This window comes from Epinephelus moara, chromosome 2 (genome assembly GCF_006386435.1).
Source record: "Epinephelus moara isolate mb chromosome 2, YSFRI_EMoa_1.0, whole genome shotgun sequence".
Lineage (NCBI taxonomy): Eukaryota > Metazoa > Chordata > Actinopteri > Perciformes > Serranidae > Epinephelus > Epinephelus moara.
The window spans coordinates 22,651,956-22,668,926 of NC_065507.1; the positions used below are offsets into that span (position 1 = coordinate 22,651,956).

The 16,971-nt window shown below is 42.6% G+C and overlaps 1 protein-coding gene across 1 annotated transcript in view; it reads right to left on the bottom strand.

Annotated features, from left to right (window-relative positions):
* Window positions 1-16,971, bottom strand: part of LOC126382770 (protein jagged-1b) — a 67,630-nt gene that overhangs the window by 43,421 nt on the left and 7,238 nt on the right. The window contains exon 2 of the mRNA XM_050032837.1: window positions 15,183-15,518. Within this exon, the coding sequence (XP_049888794.1) occupies window positions 15,183-15,518 (336 nt within the window). The remainder of the gene's footprint in view (window positions 1-15,182; window positions 15,519-16,971) is intronic.

Below are 16,971 nucleotides of genomic sequence, written 5' to 3' on the forward strand. Positions count from 1 at the left end.
ATTCCTACACGGTTCATACTACATTTTTGAAAAAAGCCTTAAATGAAAGCTGAGAGTCTGCACTTTAAGCAGGTATTCATTGTTTCATTTAAAACCCATTGTGGTGGTGTACAGAGCCAAAATGACGACAACTGTATCATTGTCCAAATAATTATGGACCTGACTGTATATATATATATGAAAACGTATTCAGAAAATCATGTTTTTCAATCTTAATCTGTAAAGTAACCAGCTGTCAGGTAAATCAGCCCCTTCAGGATGTTGCAATGTTGTGATCGCAGCACATAACGCAAATTCAACCAATCCCTGTGAGTTTTGCGTGATCTTATAATTTTGTCCAATCACCGCACTTTTTCTGCATTTGACCAGTCGTGGTAGTTTCCCACGAGTTTCATCAGTCACTGCAGTCCCCTCAAACAATGTCACTTAACTCACTTCCTTGTTTCTGGTTATGAAGATGCAGACATGTGCGCACAAATAAAACACATCTATCAACCAGAATAACTGCTTAAGACTGTGCAGGGCAAGTCCCTGATGTTCTGCACGACAGCAGGGGTATACTGTTGTAGTGGGACACCAACAACATCAATTAACAAACACTTCTCTACCCCCAAAAATGCCGGAAGAATGGCTGAGAAGTGTTTTCAGCAGATGAGACAAATTATCAAGACAGAAACTGTCGCATCAGATCTATTGCTTAAAGAATCAAGGTGAGTTAGACTAAAGGTGCATGGTTAGTGATAACGTTAGTGTAGTATAGTTCTTTCTGCAACAACCCCAAAAACAGCCCATAAAGATTATGTAGTGCACTAAAAGGTGCAATATTTCCCTCTGAAATGTATCCGCATGTAATGGAAATACTTGTGTAAAGTACCTAAAACTGTACTTGAATAAATGTACTTAGTTGTTTTCCCCCCACTGTCTGTCCCTCTCTATGTCCTCGCTCTCTCTCTGTCTGTCCGACAGTCACATTCCTGCAGAGTTAATTGACTTAAACTGAACTATGCGGCTGCTTCAAAAGCTGTGGAACAACAGAGGCCTCTTGACATGACGTGCCCTCATCCTCCATGTCGCCCTGCCCCATCTCCATCCTGTTCTCCCAGCCATCTCTCCCCTCCTTTACCTCCTGCTGCTTATGACTGTCTCAGTAGGGTGAGTAAGCCGTTATGACACACACGCACCTCCGTCTACATCTGCACCCCCACCCAAAACACCTGTGCCCCACACTGAGATCATCCGCTGACCACCCAACTCTCACTTCCTTCTTCTTCACTCCCCTACACAGCGCTTACATCAACTTTACCCTTTTGTTCATTAATCTCAACTCTTTGTACCAACTTCCACCCCTCCCTCTAATCACCCATCGCAACCCAGACCGGCTGCCCTCATCCCCTCCTAACCCCCCCTCCTCCTCCTCGTCTCTGACTTCCGCAGGAAATTACCTTGTCTGGATGCTTCACATCCACGGCTGCACTTACAGGGAGAGAAGTCAGGGAGTGGTGTGTGTCTGCAAAATAATGTGTTAACAGTGTGTGTGTGTGTGTGTGTGTGTGTATGTGTGCTCAGATTTCTTAAGTCTTGACAAACAAATCTCCCCAAGTAAATAGAAAAATGAGTAAAGTGACCAGTGGGACAAGGGAGGAACCTATATTTAAGGGATCTCATACAATCAAGCAAATTTCACATTTCTGGAAACATCTCCAGCTCAGGCACTGCCTCCTTGTGGCCCTGAAATCCAAACCTACAATGGCCGACACAAAAGGTCAAATTTCCATTCGGAGAGACATGCTAAAGCTTCAGCAATGACAGAAATGTGCTGCAAATTAAAAGATGTGCTGCAGAAAGTCAAAACAAATACACAAACAGCAAACCCTGCCAATACAGACACAATGCAAAGTCAAGTAAAGCAGCTTGATATTTGTCCCGAGAGAGAGAGACGACCAGACCAGAAAGTGTTTGTTTTTGATACGTATTCTTTTTTGCACTTGGCCTTTGTCTTTATATGTTATGGAAGAACAACAGATTTATGTAGCCCCCATAGGTCTGGTGGACTTCCATTGTGGTGACTGGATGGACAGCATTTTTTCTATTACATTTGTTTTTTTACTTTAAATTATTTCTGTATTTGCCGCATGTTTGCTGATTTTTGTTTGTTTGTTTTTGTTAATTTGCAGCATGTTTCTATTGTATTTATTTTGGATTTTCGTATGTTTTTTTTAATTGTAATTGCTTCTGAAGCTGCAGCACATTTTACCTGATAGAAATGTTTTGGACCGTCATAACGTGTTCACCCTTGATGGCCACTGTACGAACAAAACCAACACATTCTCTCTCCCAACTTGTCAAATACTGACGCTTGGTCAATGGCAGTGGCTCTACACGTCAAACTATGACACTCTAGGTACCCCTCCAGCATGCAGACTCTCATGTAGGTTTGGATTAAAATCAGTACACTTGTTACAGCCATATTGTAACATCACGTCACATATGTCAAATCGCATACATGACTAGCGTGGTATGCTACACATACTAGTGCACTACATTGTTATCTGAATAACAGGATAGAATTTTGGTTTCACATGGTACATAAACAGCGGGCTCCTGGGTGAAAGCCCGGAGTTTGACCCATCCACCTCTCCTCCCAGCTGCCGTATGCAGACTGTCTCGCTCTTTATTCTATGTTAGTTGCTCAGAGTGTAAAAAAATGCTGCCACCCAGAGCATCTCATGCCGCCACTAAAGGCATTTCACCCCGTTGACACCATGGATGAGGAGATATTAATCATGGAGGTGCACCGCGATGTCTTCCAGCGGAGCTGCACCGCTGCGCACAGCAAACGCAGCCAGTAGGTGTTGACGGACGGTGGAGCACGCAGCGGATAACCAGTGCCAGACGCCAAGGGGAACTGACCAAATGTCAGTATTTGATGAGTTGGGAGTGACACTGGGTTGCTACAACACTTCTGCTATAAGAAATGTGGTGGTCAATATCCCACGACAACTCCCCTAAACTTAGGTGGGAGAAAAATAGTCAGAAATATTGAAGAACAATAGTGGAATGAAAGTTATGTGCATGCAAACACCACCCAGTTTAGATGGATGGATGGATGGATGGATGGATGGCTGGCTGGCTGGATGGATGGCTGGCTGGCTGGCTGGCTGGCTGGCTGGCTGGGTGGATGGATGGATGGATGGATGGATGGATGGATGGATGGATTATTTACATAAAGTCAGCAACATATAGAGGATTAAATGGCTTTCCTGTTATGACGGGTGGAGTGAAGTGGGAATCATAAACCCATCAAACGGACGGAAACAAGAGCGCAGGATTATAATGTGATAATGAGACACACTATGTAAGTTAAGTATACAGTAAGTGAGGACAATGTGTATCTCAGTGGACGGGAATGACAGACCAGAGCTGGAGAGGCATCGTGGGACTGGGTTGGGATCATTACTGAGGACTCTGGTCAGAATATGTTTCACAATGTGATGGCTCAAAAAATGTTTGTGGTTGCTCCCGTCAAGCTTCGGGCAACACAAGACGCCGCGGAGAGAAGAGGGAGGATTTATGACAGCTTTACTGTATCTCTGCCTGCTCTGTGTAATCCACCGGGACGTGATGTGGCTGAACATCACTGGAGGGCAGTGACACTGAGAACAAAAGGTTTACAATGAGAGAGACAGAGAGTGTTGGAGGGTGTGTGTGGGAGACAGTAGAGGAAGGAGGGTGAGGAGATATGACAGAAGAGAAAGAGATCGATGGCACAGACAGTCAACTATTTGCTGTGATTACACCTGGGTACAAACGATTGTACACCTTTGATCTGCATTCAATGACACACAATGACATCCACAGACTGTAATTTCACTGCGATCATGTAAATCAAGCTTCCTTTGCTTCTTTTCTCTCCTAATAAAGAGACTCCTACCCTCAATCCAATTTGCACACAAATGAAATCATTAAAACACGCTTCCCTTGAGACGTTTACCCCCGAGTTATTAACTTATCTCTAAAAAACACAAGCTCCACATCCCGATGGAATTAACCTCCGTTGTGTTTTTTGTGTGTGTTGGCTGATGAATTTGTGATCTGTGTTTGGGTGAGTCACAAAGTGTGTGTGTGTGTCTATGTGCAAGCCTGCAGGTTTGTGTGTACAAACGATGTGCACAACAGTATCAGCGTACATGCAGGTATGCAAGGCTGCATAGGAGAGTCAATTAGGGGACAAAAGAGAGGAGAGGAACAAACGACAGCAGGAGAAAGAGTGAAAGAGAGACTCGGGAGAGAAAGAAAGCTCCAACTATTCTCCTCTCCTTTCGTTTCTCTTCACTGACTTCCCCCTGTTCGGCTCCCACACAGCAGGAATGCACAGGTTACAACCACATGTGTGTGTCAGAGTGTGTGTGTGTGTCCTTGCCTATATGATGGAATAGAGTCTCCTGTGATCTGTTTCAGTGATCAGAAGTTACTCAATCCAGTATTTAAATGTGCAGTCAGAGATTTTAATCCACTACACTTTGTGTCAAATTCAGTGAACATCTCCTCACAGCCTGCCCACTGTCTGTTCTGTATGTGTGCGGAAAAGAAAATCTGATGTTCATACACAGCCCTGGCTCTGTAAATCAGAAACAAACAACTCTGTCATGCCGTGCTCGAGCACAGGACAGGGGAAAAGCCTTGGATACATTAAGAAAGGCAAAGGGAGCAAGAGGGACGGTAAACCTGGCTCATGCTAACATGCTGAACTCCACAGGGAAAATCTTTCTCCAGAATCACTGACTCCACCTTGAAGTGAAATTCAGAGGTACTTGAGTATTTTCATTTTATGCTACTTCATACTTCTACATCACTTAATTTCAGTGAGGGATATTAAATAAAAGTTTGACACTTTGGGAAGTACACTTATTTGCTTTGTTGCCGAGAGTTAGATGATAAGATTGACACCACTCTCATGTGTGTATGCTAAATATTAAGCTACAGCCAGCAGACAGTTAGCCGAAGCCCCCTTTACACTCCTGTTCAAGGTGAGAAGGTGGCACAGCCTCACCATTCTTTATAAACGGTACGGTCGTGTAAAGGGGGGGGCAGAGTTGTCTTGCCTTTAAAGTGGGAGTGAAGGCCATAACAGTGCAGAATCAATGAGTGTATAGAAGGGAGAGTCGGCAGGATGGGAGCATGAATGGGACAGGTGTGACGTTATGAAAACGTGTTATGTTTGCAATCCAACACTGGGAGATTTAAAAGTAGCTGGCAGCTGTTAGCAGCTAACTCAAAGAAGAACAGCAGCCAAAAATGTCTGCAAAATGGCCAGACAATAAGGTCCAGGAGCTCCTTAGCAACCGAGTGGAGGACGAGATCAACCGCCATGTAACAGGGATGCTAAATGATGTTATTGCCATGTTATGCCAAAGTTATTGTTTAAAAAGCTTTGCCAATGTGTATGTTACAGATAAAACCAGACACTGTTGTGTTACACATCACACCCGTCGTGCTTCTTTTGCTTCCAAGATGCCAGCATACTATCTAAAATCACACTGGCGTGGATGTAGTGGCCCTACTGGCAATCTCTGGCTTAGCATAAAGGCTGGAACCAGGGGAGCCCAGGTCTGTTCAAAGGTAACAAAATCCTTCAACTTGCATACCTAAAGCTCACTAACTTGCACATTAGCTCTGAGTGTGTGCACTCGGGGGCTATTGTCATAGTCCAGATGTTAATGAATTGTTTGTAGTTTCACCAAAGAGACATTTTACCCTCTGAACATCTCAGATGGTTTAATTACAAATCACTGAGGCCTAATTAAGAAAAAATATTCAATTTTTTTTTTAATACAAACAGCAAAGACTAAAAAATGAATATAAAGAAGAACTTAATCTTCTCAGGCCCCCTCAGATTTATCTTTTGACACTCTGGACTGAACCACTGAACCATGTAAAGTAATTAAAAATGCTCCACCTCAACCGCCTACAGAAATAAAATACTCTATATATCCACTGATGCATGAGTATCAACTATCTCATAATATATAATAATATATCAGCCACAGAGGCAAGTTTAAGTTTGATACTATAAGTATATGATCCTGATGATACTTCTGTGCTTTTACTTGAAATTTTTATATTGTTGTATTGGTGCTTTTACTGAAATGAAGGCTCTGGGCACTTCCTCCACCATTGTTTAGTTTTAATGAGGTCACTTCAGCTTTTCTACATAATAAAAAAGAAAGATAAAGGCAGTAGAATAACAGTAGAGCAGACAGAGACTGATGGGAGGCTCACAGCAGCTAGACCTGAACATATTTGCATGACGGCCGCACTTTGCATGTTGAACCCGGAGCTCTGCGAAGAGAGGGTGACTGAAAGAATTTCACTGAGGAGGAAGTGCTTTGTTAACCTAAATGCAAGTGTAGATAGCTTCTACGAAATTACAAGAAAAAAAAAAAAGATTTCATTCACTCCTCCTGCTGCGGAGCCACGCACTGCTTGATTTAGATTTTATGTGTCGAGGTTTTCAGTTATCTGCCTCTAACACGTCTGCCAATACGAGTCAGAGGAATGTAATTTGTGGTGTTCAAAGCTTCAACAAACGACACTTGAAGAAACCCGACAACAATACGCCTTTTCAGAAACAATGTCACGATTATTGTGGATACTCTGCAGACCTCGCTCTGAACAATTATCTTCACTTATCTATTGCTATATTGTATTTCTTTGGTAAAACAGTTAAGTGCTTCCAGTGAAAACTGACCACTTTTTCTTGAAAAGCCACTATTTGTGGAGTTTAATTTGAGTTTAATATTATGGGTTGCAGCTTTTATTTTAAGTTGTCTTTGTTGCATTATTGTCTTCACTGACTCATTGTCAGTATAGACAGACAGACACAGACATGCGAAAAATTCCAGCCAGTGATGGAAAAGTACATTTACTCAAGTATTTCAAGGTATTTATAATGTCACTTGTTTTTTTGTTTGTTTGTTGTTATAAATTACCGAGATATGGAGTCTTCCTATCTATCTATCTATCTATCTATCTATCTATCTATCTATCTATCTATCTATATCCATGCATCTCCAGCTGATCACTTGTGTTCAGATTTTGTTTCTGCCCCGTGCACAGTTATTATGTCTACACTTCTGCTAGCTGCACTGCAGCATGCTTGCTACTCATGTTAGCAGTTGTGTCAACACAGCTGGCGATATCGCTGTCAGCAGAATTCAACATGTTTCCATAAGGCAAAACAATGGATGGTCACACAGTTATAGAGCATTAGCATGCTGTCCCCAAAACAGCTACCCCATTTTGCACCGATGACGTTGTCCTTGTCAGGAATATCAGGACAGCGTTAGTGTTTATACTACAAAAGATATGTGGTCAAATGCGTCCCTGACCATCTCCCCAAGTGGTTTGAGTAATCACATCACAATGTGTATATAGCTCTATCCACCTGTGATCAGATCACTTGAGACGCATGTTAATACCAGGTGTTAAGCCCGGTTTTCTGTTCCACTGTGAAATGTTGTGGATGGTCCCTATTTTTGGTCACCCCTCTTTTGGGGTGCCTAGCACACAGATCTGGTACTAAAAGGTGGAGCTGTTAAAGTATATGTTTTTGTTGATCTGTAACAAGGTAGGAACTATAAACAATTTTGTCTGTGGCATAACTAAAAACAGTATGGTTAGAAGACAATAGTTTGCTTACACGCTATAAATATTAGAACTGTGAATAAAATATGAGGAATAGTCAGAAGATCTCCATTTTGATGATGAAAGTAAAGAGGGAGTGGCTAAGCAAGAGGTGAATGACACAGGCATAGCTACTCTCTGACTTGCTAAAAACTAAAGGCATCGTCCCCACAGGCCCCGCTCTCCCTAAACTGGAGACGTTTACAGTTAACTGTAGTAACACCCTTACTTGGCCACCAGGACACATGAACCTATTATTATGTAGCACTAACACAAACATTTCAGAAAAAAGAATCTGAGTATTCTGGCTCTCACTCCTCTTTGAGTATGGATACTAAACATCAGAGCAAAATGAGTTGTCTATGGACTGTGTTTCTCTTCCTCCTGCTCTGAATGTGCTTCCTGGATTAGCATTTTGCTCAGTTTGTGATAATAAAACATATATATCAGAGTCATATCTATGCAAACATACACGATACATTAAACAGGAGTGACAAGAGACAAGGCAATGTGAGTCTTTCCCAGGAACAGTCAGCTATGGCCTCTGGCAGCGAACCTGACCATGAATGAGCTTTAACACTTGACATGAGGATTATAAACGGTGGGGACTTCACTCCATTCACTTCACGTTAACAGTATTTCTATAGCACCTGTCATATTGTCATTTGTCACAGGTCGTTTTCACAAAAGAGTAGACCTTAACCAGACCCTGATGAAATACTTCTGGGCGACAAAGGTCAGGAAACATCAGATTCAGTTCCCACAATGTCTGGTAAGCAGCAGCATTATGGTGTATCTATACATATAGAGGAATAAGCACCACCTGATCTTTACTTTTGGGTACCTGCCAGGTTTGCCGTCTCTTTAGCTTTTCATTCATCCTCCTGATCCATTCACTGACTTGTTCCCACTTACATCAGACAGACAGATTCATCAGGGACAAACTCTCTGTGGGCAATTCGCTCTGTTTCCCATCGTCATCCAAACAGATTCAACAGTGAAACCACCAACAGAGAGACGGCTTAAAGAAATGACCTCGCATTTATGAAGTCTTTGAACTTTTCCCATCTCAGCAGAGGCGCCGCAGCTAAAACATCCCAGACCGCTGAGTGTCTGCAATTCTAACGCTGGGGTCAAAATGAAGCCATGTCCCTAAGACAATCCACAAGATTAGTGATGACCAGGAGGCAAAGCAAAAATCTGGACAAGGAAAGCAGCAGAGACATGGTGAAATATCCTCTGTCATTCTAGTTTTCATATGAATCCATTGACAGCATGATTTACCTGCATTTAAGTGCGGAGCTCGAGCTGAGCACAAAGACACCCACCAGCACCCACAAAGCTTAATTAACACGATGTATCTTTTTGTTTATTCTGTGCACAAACAGAAATCTAAAGATGACAATATGTGGTTTAGAGGCAGTGACAAAAACACCCTCCCGAGCATGTCTTCCCTGACACAAAGGCCTAACTCCCAACCCAATCACCACAAAAATATGTTGACATTGGACGTTTCTGCAAACCACAGATATGTTACATGTGCACATTTTTATGTACCGTACACGTTAAAACTTCACATTTCAGAAACACTGTGGATAATGTGCAGCACAGTCACTCAGGTTAGCTGCGGGGGGGGCCTTAGTGTTTCAGTTGCGGCACTGTTTGAGTCTGTACTGTGGCCCCTTACTGCATGTTGTCCCATTCTAATCTAATAAGGGCCAACAAAGTCTAAAAATTCATCTTAAAAAAGGTAGAGATCTGGTGTAAAATGCCCCATTTGGAGAGTGCAATAATGGCTGGAAAAGCAGCGGTGTCGCAATAAAAAACAACTGCTTTTTGGGCCTGTTTTGTAGTGCCACAAAATACCCACATTTAGCGCCTAATAAGCTGCTGCGAATAAAGCAGTGACTTACTGAATAAAACGTTTTTTGTTTTTATTTTTTCGGTTGGTCTCAAACAATGGTCTACAGCCTGGCAGGCACCTTGGCTAGGTGACACATCATCCACCATCCTCTTCACCTCCCGCTGACATAAATGGCTCATATACTACTGTAAAACTTCAATTAGTAGCCCAGGCTATTATTTGCTTAAAGCACTGAAGCTTATATTTGGGACAGGCGTCTATATTGGAGAGGCCTTACATTCTTTTTACGCAAAACTGTTGCTTAGCAAAGATGGGAAAAGACAATCAGATTGTTTATTTGAAATAGTATGAATGATACTTGAATAAAAAATAGCCTAGCTCTGACAGACGGGATCAGAGAGAGGGAGTGTTATGGCACTTTTTACAGTGCTTGCCTTGAGGATAACGGCACCCAACATGCCAACCCAACACCACTTTATCCTGTCAAAACAATATTGACAACTTGGATTCATTTTTATGAAAAACCCCTTTGATTCTTTTGATCAGTGGAACCTTACGGACTAACAGAGTATAAATAACTTGCCAGGTAATCGAGGAATTAATCAGATTCAGAGGAAGGGAGTCGCCATTTCTTTTATCGTCATGCCAGTAAATCTAAATGAATTACGGTCTTCCCTGGTGCTCATGGTTTTCGTAAAATGAAAGTTTACAAACAATGATATGATACATACAAAGCATTTAAATGTAACGTATCTGTGGTTTGGAGAAATGTTCAATGCCAACATTTTTTTCTGGCGACTGGGTTGGGAGCTCGGCCTATGTGTCAGGGAAGACATGACTTCATGAATTGTTCCAAATTGTTTTTACATGTGTTTTTTATGGATCAAACAGACAAAGTAGCCCAAAACATGTTAGTTTGTGTGGCGAATGTTTAAACCTTGGACAGAGCTATGTAAGCTTTTTCTTAGCTGCAGGCTGTAGCTTCATACTAGATGCACAGACATGAGAGTGGTGCCAATCTTCTCATACAACATCTAACATGTCTAACAAGAAGTAGTCGTGATGGAGAGGAAGAAAAATGAGTGTGGCTTCATTTCACAGATGACAGATGACAACAGCCTGTAAAATTATAAAACAAGTGAGGACGGAAACACTAGCAATATGCTGAAACATCTTTCTCCACAACATGAGCCTAAAGACCAGGAATGGCATGTATTTGACTCTCTACACATGAGTGCCACTGCTTTCCAACCAATTAGCACATCCATAACTGAGGGTAAATATCCTAAATATCACATGCATGCCTTTTCTCTACTCAGTTTCATCACTGTGTTCAGATGCTGAAAAACCTTTCTGGGGCTACTGTTTTCCCACACAGAAAATTGATCAGGAGTTAATAAGGGAATCGATAAAGAGTCGGACCAATGAGCAGATTCAATAATGGCACTGGTGTCAACAAAATCTTACCAATTCCCAGCTCTATACATTTCTAATTTTCAAAATAAAGTACTTCTACATGCACAAATTAGTACCATTATCTGTCATTAGTACAACGCTCCTTTGCTCCTCCTGTCCTTCCCCTGTTGTCTTAGACAAGGTCCTGGATCTTTTGTTTGGTATTTAATCCTATTTTATCTGTACTAGATGTCACGGAAACTTGGATAAAATCAGTCGTTTAAAAAAAGTGAGACATCAGCAGACGGCCGGAGCTTTAACCAGAGCAATCACTGCACAGACTTACAGGGATGAAACCCCCTCCCTGCAATCTTGATAACATTATACGCAAAACAAACACAACACAACAAATTACAACTTTGTTCGCATTCATAAGCAAACACAGAAACACACACATTCGACTGCACACATCTCCCCGAGGAGATTAGCGGGAGAAAGAAAGAAAGACCAAGCGAGGGAGGGCAGGGGACAGAGAGAGCTCACCTTTCCTCATAATGACTACGCTCACCTGTTCATCCCCTCACCTGGGGCAGGGGGATCACTCTCCCTCTCTCCCTCCCTCCCCCTCCTCCACCTCCCAGAGATGGCCAGATAAAGCGAGCCTTTCAGCCCCAAATGCACTGACGCTGCCACTGTGTGTCCCAGCTCCCTCCCTCTCTCCCTGCAGCCCAGCCCTGAAACTGATCCAGGTAGGCTTTCTGACGGAGAACTTTCTCACACTCCTGTACCTGCCAATCACACACCTCCCCAACACACAGGAGGAAAAAGTGTGACACACACACGCATTGCATACACAGCACACACAGAAGCGCACACAAAAGCAAACTGTACACAGATAAGGGAAGATAATTGGCTCTGGGACAGAGAGTCTCACAGGTAAATGGGCTGATACTAATCAAGAAGAAACCTAAGCCAACTGCATGTTACATTCTTGTGAGTGTGTGCTCAGGTCAGCGTGGATACATAAGGTGTGTGTGTGTGTCACGCTGGAGCTTCACCTGGGTTTTGTGTCATATTAGAAACATTATTACAACACGAAATTAATCAAATTATAGCCATAAGGTCTTCTGTTGCCATTTCTGTTATCCTTTCATTATGAGACAGGCGGCAGCCATGCCGAGAGCGATCAAAGGCTAAAAGAAAGGAAGAAAAGACCGCAGGAGGAAAAACGAAGAAACCATCAAAACCTCTGCAATCCCTTGAAAAATCGTGGCTCACTCCTTGGTGTCCTTGCCAAGCCGCTCTTAAAGGGATTTTCTCTAACTCTGGTTTTATTGATAAACACGCATTAATTGCTGAAATAAAGACTCAAGGAAAGACGCGACTAATGTGTGATGATGGAGGGATGGACTGATGGATTTTTAGACTTTAAGAGCTCTGCTTTAAGAGTATATTTGTTACTGCTTCTCACTTTCCTGACCTTGTGGGTATTTCAGGGCTCAAAGAAACCCCAAGGCGTGTGAAATGATGGGATACACATATTAGGGTCGCACCTTATTTTGATCGCAATTCACCCACATAATAACCATTTGTAAATCATTTCAGCATAATGATGAGCCAGTAATCCGTGCATAGCCCACCTATTTTGGAAGGCTGTGATCATGTGACCAATGCACTGATGGGAGTAAAGAATAAAGCAGGAAGAGGTCCCACAGGGAAGAAGGTTGGGGCCATGAATGGATCATAAAGACATTCCCCCGTGACCTTCCAAAGGAGACTGGTGTTCGGAACCAGACTTTGAGTGGACTTTGAGTCATTTTAAGGTACGTCGTCACCATGTTTCTTTTCCTGAACCTAATTACAGTAACTTTACTCTCCTAAACCTAACCTCTGAAAGTGCATAACTTTACGTTGAGTACGTAAGCCATTCATGGGGCGCCAATTCGTAGGATATCATATGAACCATTTAGTGTCCATTTTCATAGGATATCATATGAACTGTTGTATGAGGGTACGTTGCTAACAACAGTGAAACTATACCAAAAGATCCATTTACAAACTCTTACACAACTGATAATCCAAGTCTCATTTATCCAGTTGTATGATCATTTCGTCTCAAACACGTGTGACACTGAACTAAAAGTGGGGCGTTTTTGCCTAAACCTTAAAAGATTATCAAAATACTTACTCGACTGATGATTTCCAATCTAATGCATCATAATGTGTGTTAATTATACATATTTAAGAGTAAAGCACGATGCATAGTAGACAGATAGTCAATTATAGGGGCTAACGCACATTAATTTGTGTGGTGAGGGGGAAAAACTCCTTTAATCCTGCTTACTAATCTTTGAGGGGTTTTTTTCAGTTTTTTTCTACATAATTGGAAAAGAAATAAAGAAAGGGAGAGAGAGGGAGGAATGGAGGAGGAAAGAGTAAGGTGGATTGAATAATCGATATCTCCTCCTCGGCCACACTCGCCCACTGTTGTGTTAATGGCAGATTAATTGGTCTGCTCTTTAATGAGGACGCAAGATGGAGCAGCCGGCAGCGTGATGTGTGATCAAGACGCAGGTTGTTCGATACGCCCCGAAGGAGGAAACGAAAAGACCAAAAGTTTGAGTGCAGAAAGTTCAGGATGGATGGAGGAAAGGAGGGAGAAAGAGGGCAGAAAGGTGCAGAGGAAAGAAAAGATGTGACTCTGTGGAAGGAGGGAGAAACATTATTGTGTAGTAGCACATAGTGAGTATCAAACTATAAATGAGACTCTACAATATAGTTGTGGCGTAATGTCTTTTATCATCTATTGCTGTATGTGATTGTCGAAACAGTTTCCAACCTTTATGGCTTCTGACATTTTATATTAAAGTCTACCTGATAACAGGTCTGGCCTCAGTGTAAAAAAAAGATAGTTTCCCTTCTCAAATTGTTTAATTTGAAGGGTTTTAGAGACCAACGATATGAAAATGCATCATTGTAATGGCACAGTGTTGCCTTGAGCTATATGCTATAGTCCCTGACACACCAAGCCGGTGGTTGTCCATTGGTTAATGTTGGGCCGCAGATGAGTGTCTGTTGCTCTTGTTTTTGTGGTGCGTCCTTCACTGTTGGCACTAGTCTGCCCTTGTCGGCTTATTTTTGGCCAATTCGGCATGTTAAATCGGGGTCTGACCAGGCCAGGTGCTGTGGCAGTTTTGTTCAGTGGACAGGAAGAGAAAGAGAAGTGAGGAAAGCAAACAGATGACTTAAGTCAAGAGGGGGTGAGGTCAAAAGAAAGTTGTTGTTTTAGCCTTAGATTTCTTTAGCAGAAAAAGTTTGTAATCGTAATTTTTCGCTAGTTTACAGTAAACATTCTTTGTTCTTTCAACGTCGGCTTGTGTTGTTAATGTGCTAATTGGTTAACTAGCGTCCTAAATCTGTCCTGTCCGTCTTACGGTTTCTCTTTTTGAATGATAAATTCAGGTTGTTCAGGGGCAACTTCCTAGCTGAGACAAAGACCACGTGAGGTGACACTATAGTTAGGATGCTAACATGTAGCTCATAATATTTACCACCATCTTAGTTAACGTGTGTTGATATTTGCTTATTAACACTAAACACAAAGTACAGCTGAAGTTGGGAATGTATTTAGATTTAAGGGTATTTGGTTGTTAATCAAAGTTTTGGTCAAAGTAAAATTTCAGTTCTTGGTTACAAACTATGCGTTTAAAACATAGCCAGCCTCGTTAAATATATGGTGAATGCTGTGTGAAATAGTGCCTCTGTTTTCTCCCCAGTAGGATTGGGACAAATTGTATTGACTCTTTGTGAAGTTACTCTTTGTTTAGGGCAAGTTGTCCCACCTATGCTATAATTTCATTGTCTGAATTAACACTACGAATCAAAGCAGTCACTTAAAAATAAAATGTCTCCATAAATTATTACTGAAATTCACTGTGATGTACATCAACTAGTTAGTTTAACAGGGGGATATCCCCATACCTAAACAGATAGTGTGATTATAAAATTATACCATGTAGTATTTTTTTAAAAGGGGTTTTTGTTATTGTGTTTAATTTGTCGGCCAGCCCTCCAGTACTTTCAGCCGCACACAAGAGGAGAGAAAAGGTGTAAAAGCATGTGACTCTGAACTCATCATTGTTATTCCACTCTAGCCTCAGTTTGAGTGTATTGTTGTACTTGAAGCTTAGCCTGTTCCCTTGGTAACCATACTGATCACCAGCATTGCCCCTGTACTTACTGGCCATGCGTATTTGAAGGGAATGACAATGTGTCCATTAGTCCCATCCTCTCCTCCTCCTCCTCCTCCTGCATCGTGTCCTCGGTGGCGAAGCGACTGGGAGTTTCCACCCAGGATCCCTGTGCTGCCCGATCCGAAGGTGCAGGCTCCGGTTGGGACAACCCGGGCCTGGTACTCCTTAAGGCAGGCTTGGAAGAAAGTGTCACATTGGTCCCTGGCAGAGCAGCGCTGCCCCCCACTGGCCTGGAGGTCGCAGCAGTCTCCAGTCTGCAGAAGTCCAAGCGGGTTTTGGAAGTGATGGATCTGAAGCTCAAACATCCCGACTGCACACACAGCCTGAGTCCAGAGAGAGGAGAAGGGTGGGAAAGAGAGAGTTAACATTGCTGGTTACTAAACAGGCACAGTGCATGGAAAGATGAGCAGTTATATGCTTTACTAGCCTGGTTCCAGACCATAGACCCCGCCCACTCAACTGAGTAGGCTTGCATCTCTGGTCTGGCATACTGCAATGACTTTGCGATTTATCTCGTCCAAACGATGGACGGACCAATGAACGCCGGGGGTGGGGGCGGGTCTAGCGATTAGCCAATCAACGCCACGCTGATGTCAAGCTGTGCTCCGGTGAGTAACTGGTGAGGATAGCAACAATGGCGACCGCTACAGATCCTACAGACCACATTAACGATGCTATCGAGGTATTTCGCCACTGCTCGCGTTAATGGAGGACCAAATTAAGGAAGCTGCTAAACTGGATTTAATGGCGATGCAGCTGGGCGTGCACGACGATGGAGACATTTTAAACGGGCAATGCGCGCTTGTTTTCGGCACCCCCGAGGTATGGATACTAATGATGTCAGATTCTGGGTGAGTCGTTGATCTCTAGTGATTGGTTAGGGAAAAATCAAATTCCCTCCCCCTTGTAAATCGCCTTCAATGGAGGCGATGTCAGACTGAAGGTTCTGGGAGCTTCAGTCTGACACTCAGGCTAATGCTTTACAGCAGTATGCAGAAAGTCAACAGGTAGGGTAATTTAAATTTGTGTGAACATTCAGGTCACAGCATGCTGCCTGCTGCACGCTGCACGCTTTAAAGGCCTAGTGTGTTGGATTTAGTGGCATCCAGTGGATGAGGTTGCAAATTGAAACCTCTCCTGTATGCCAAGCTTGTAGGAGAACTATGATGGCTGACGTGAATACATGAATGGCCCTATCAAGAGCCAGTGTTTGGTTTTTCTGTTCTGGGCTACTGTAGAAACATGACAGTGCAACATAACGAACTCTGTGGAGGGGAATCCGCTCCATATGTAGATTTAAACAGCTCATTCTAAGGTAATGAAAACACAACAATTCTTATTTTCATGTGAATCTACACTGAGAAAACATACTTATTATCTTAAATTAAATTTCTGCCAATACACCCCCCTAAATCCTTCACAGTGGGCCTTTAAAGTCAGGTGGCCTCATGGTGGAGGAAGCAGAGGCTGCAGCTCACTGAGATTGTTGCTAAGTTAAAGATGGTGTGGCTTTTAAAATGAGGACGTGTTTGAGTTTTGCTGGTTAGGAAAGTTGTAGACATGGGTGCGGCAAGCTTGGTGCTGAGGGTGCTACAGTACCCCCTATTAACAAGGGGTGGAACAACACAGTCTGTAAATGATTGGCTATTTTACCAATATCTCACAGGCTATCTGAACAATTGTTTTGAATTTTCAACGGGATATACTGAGGTGTCTGTCATAAATATAAATACATGAAAACACATGTTTAAATTGTGGAAACTGAATAAATCATTC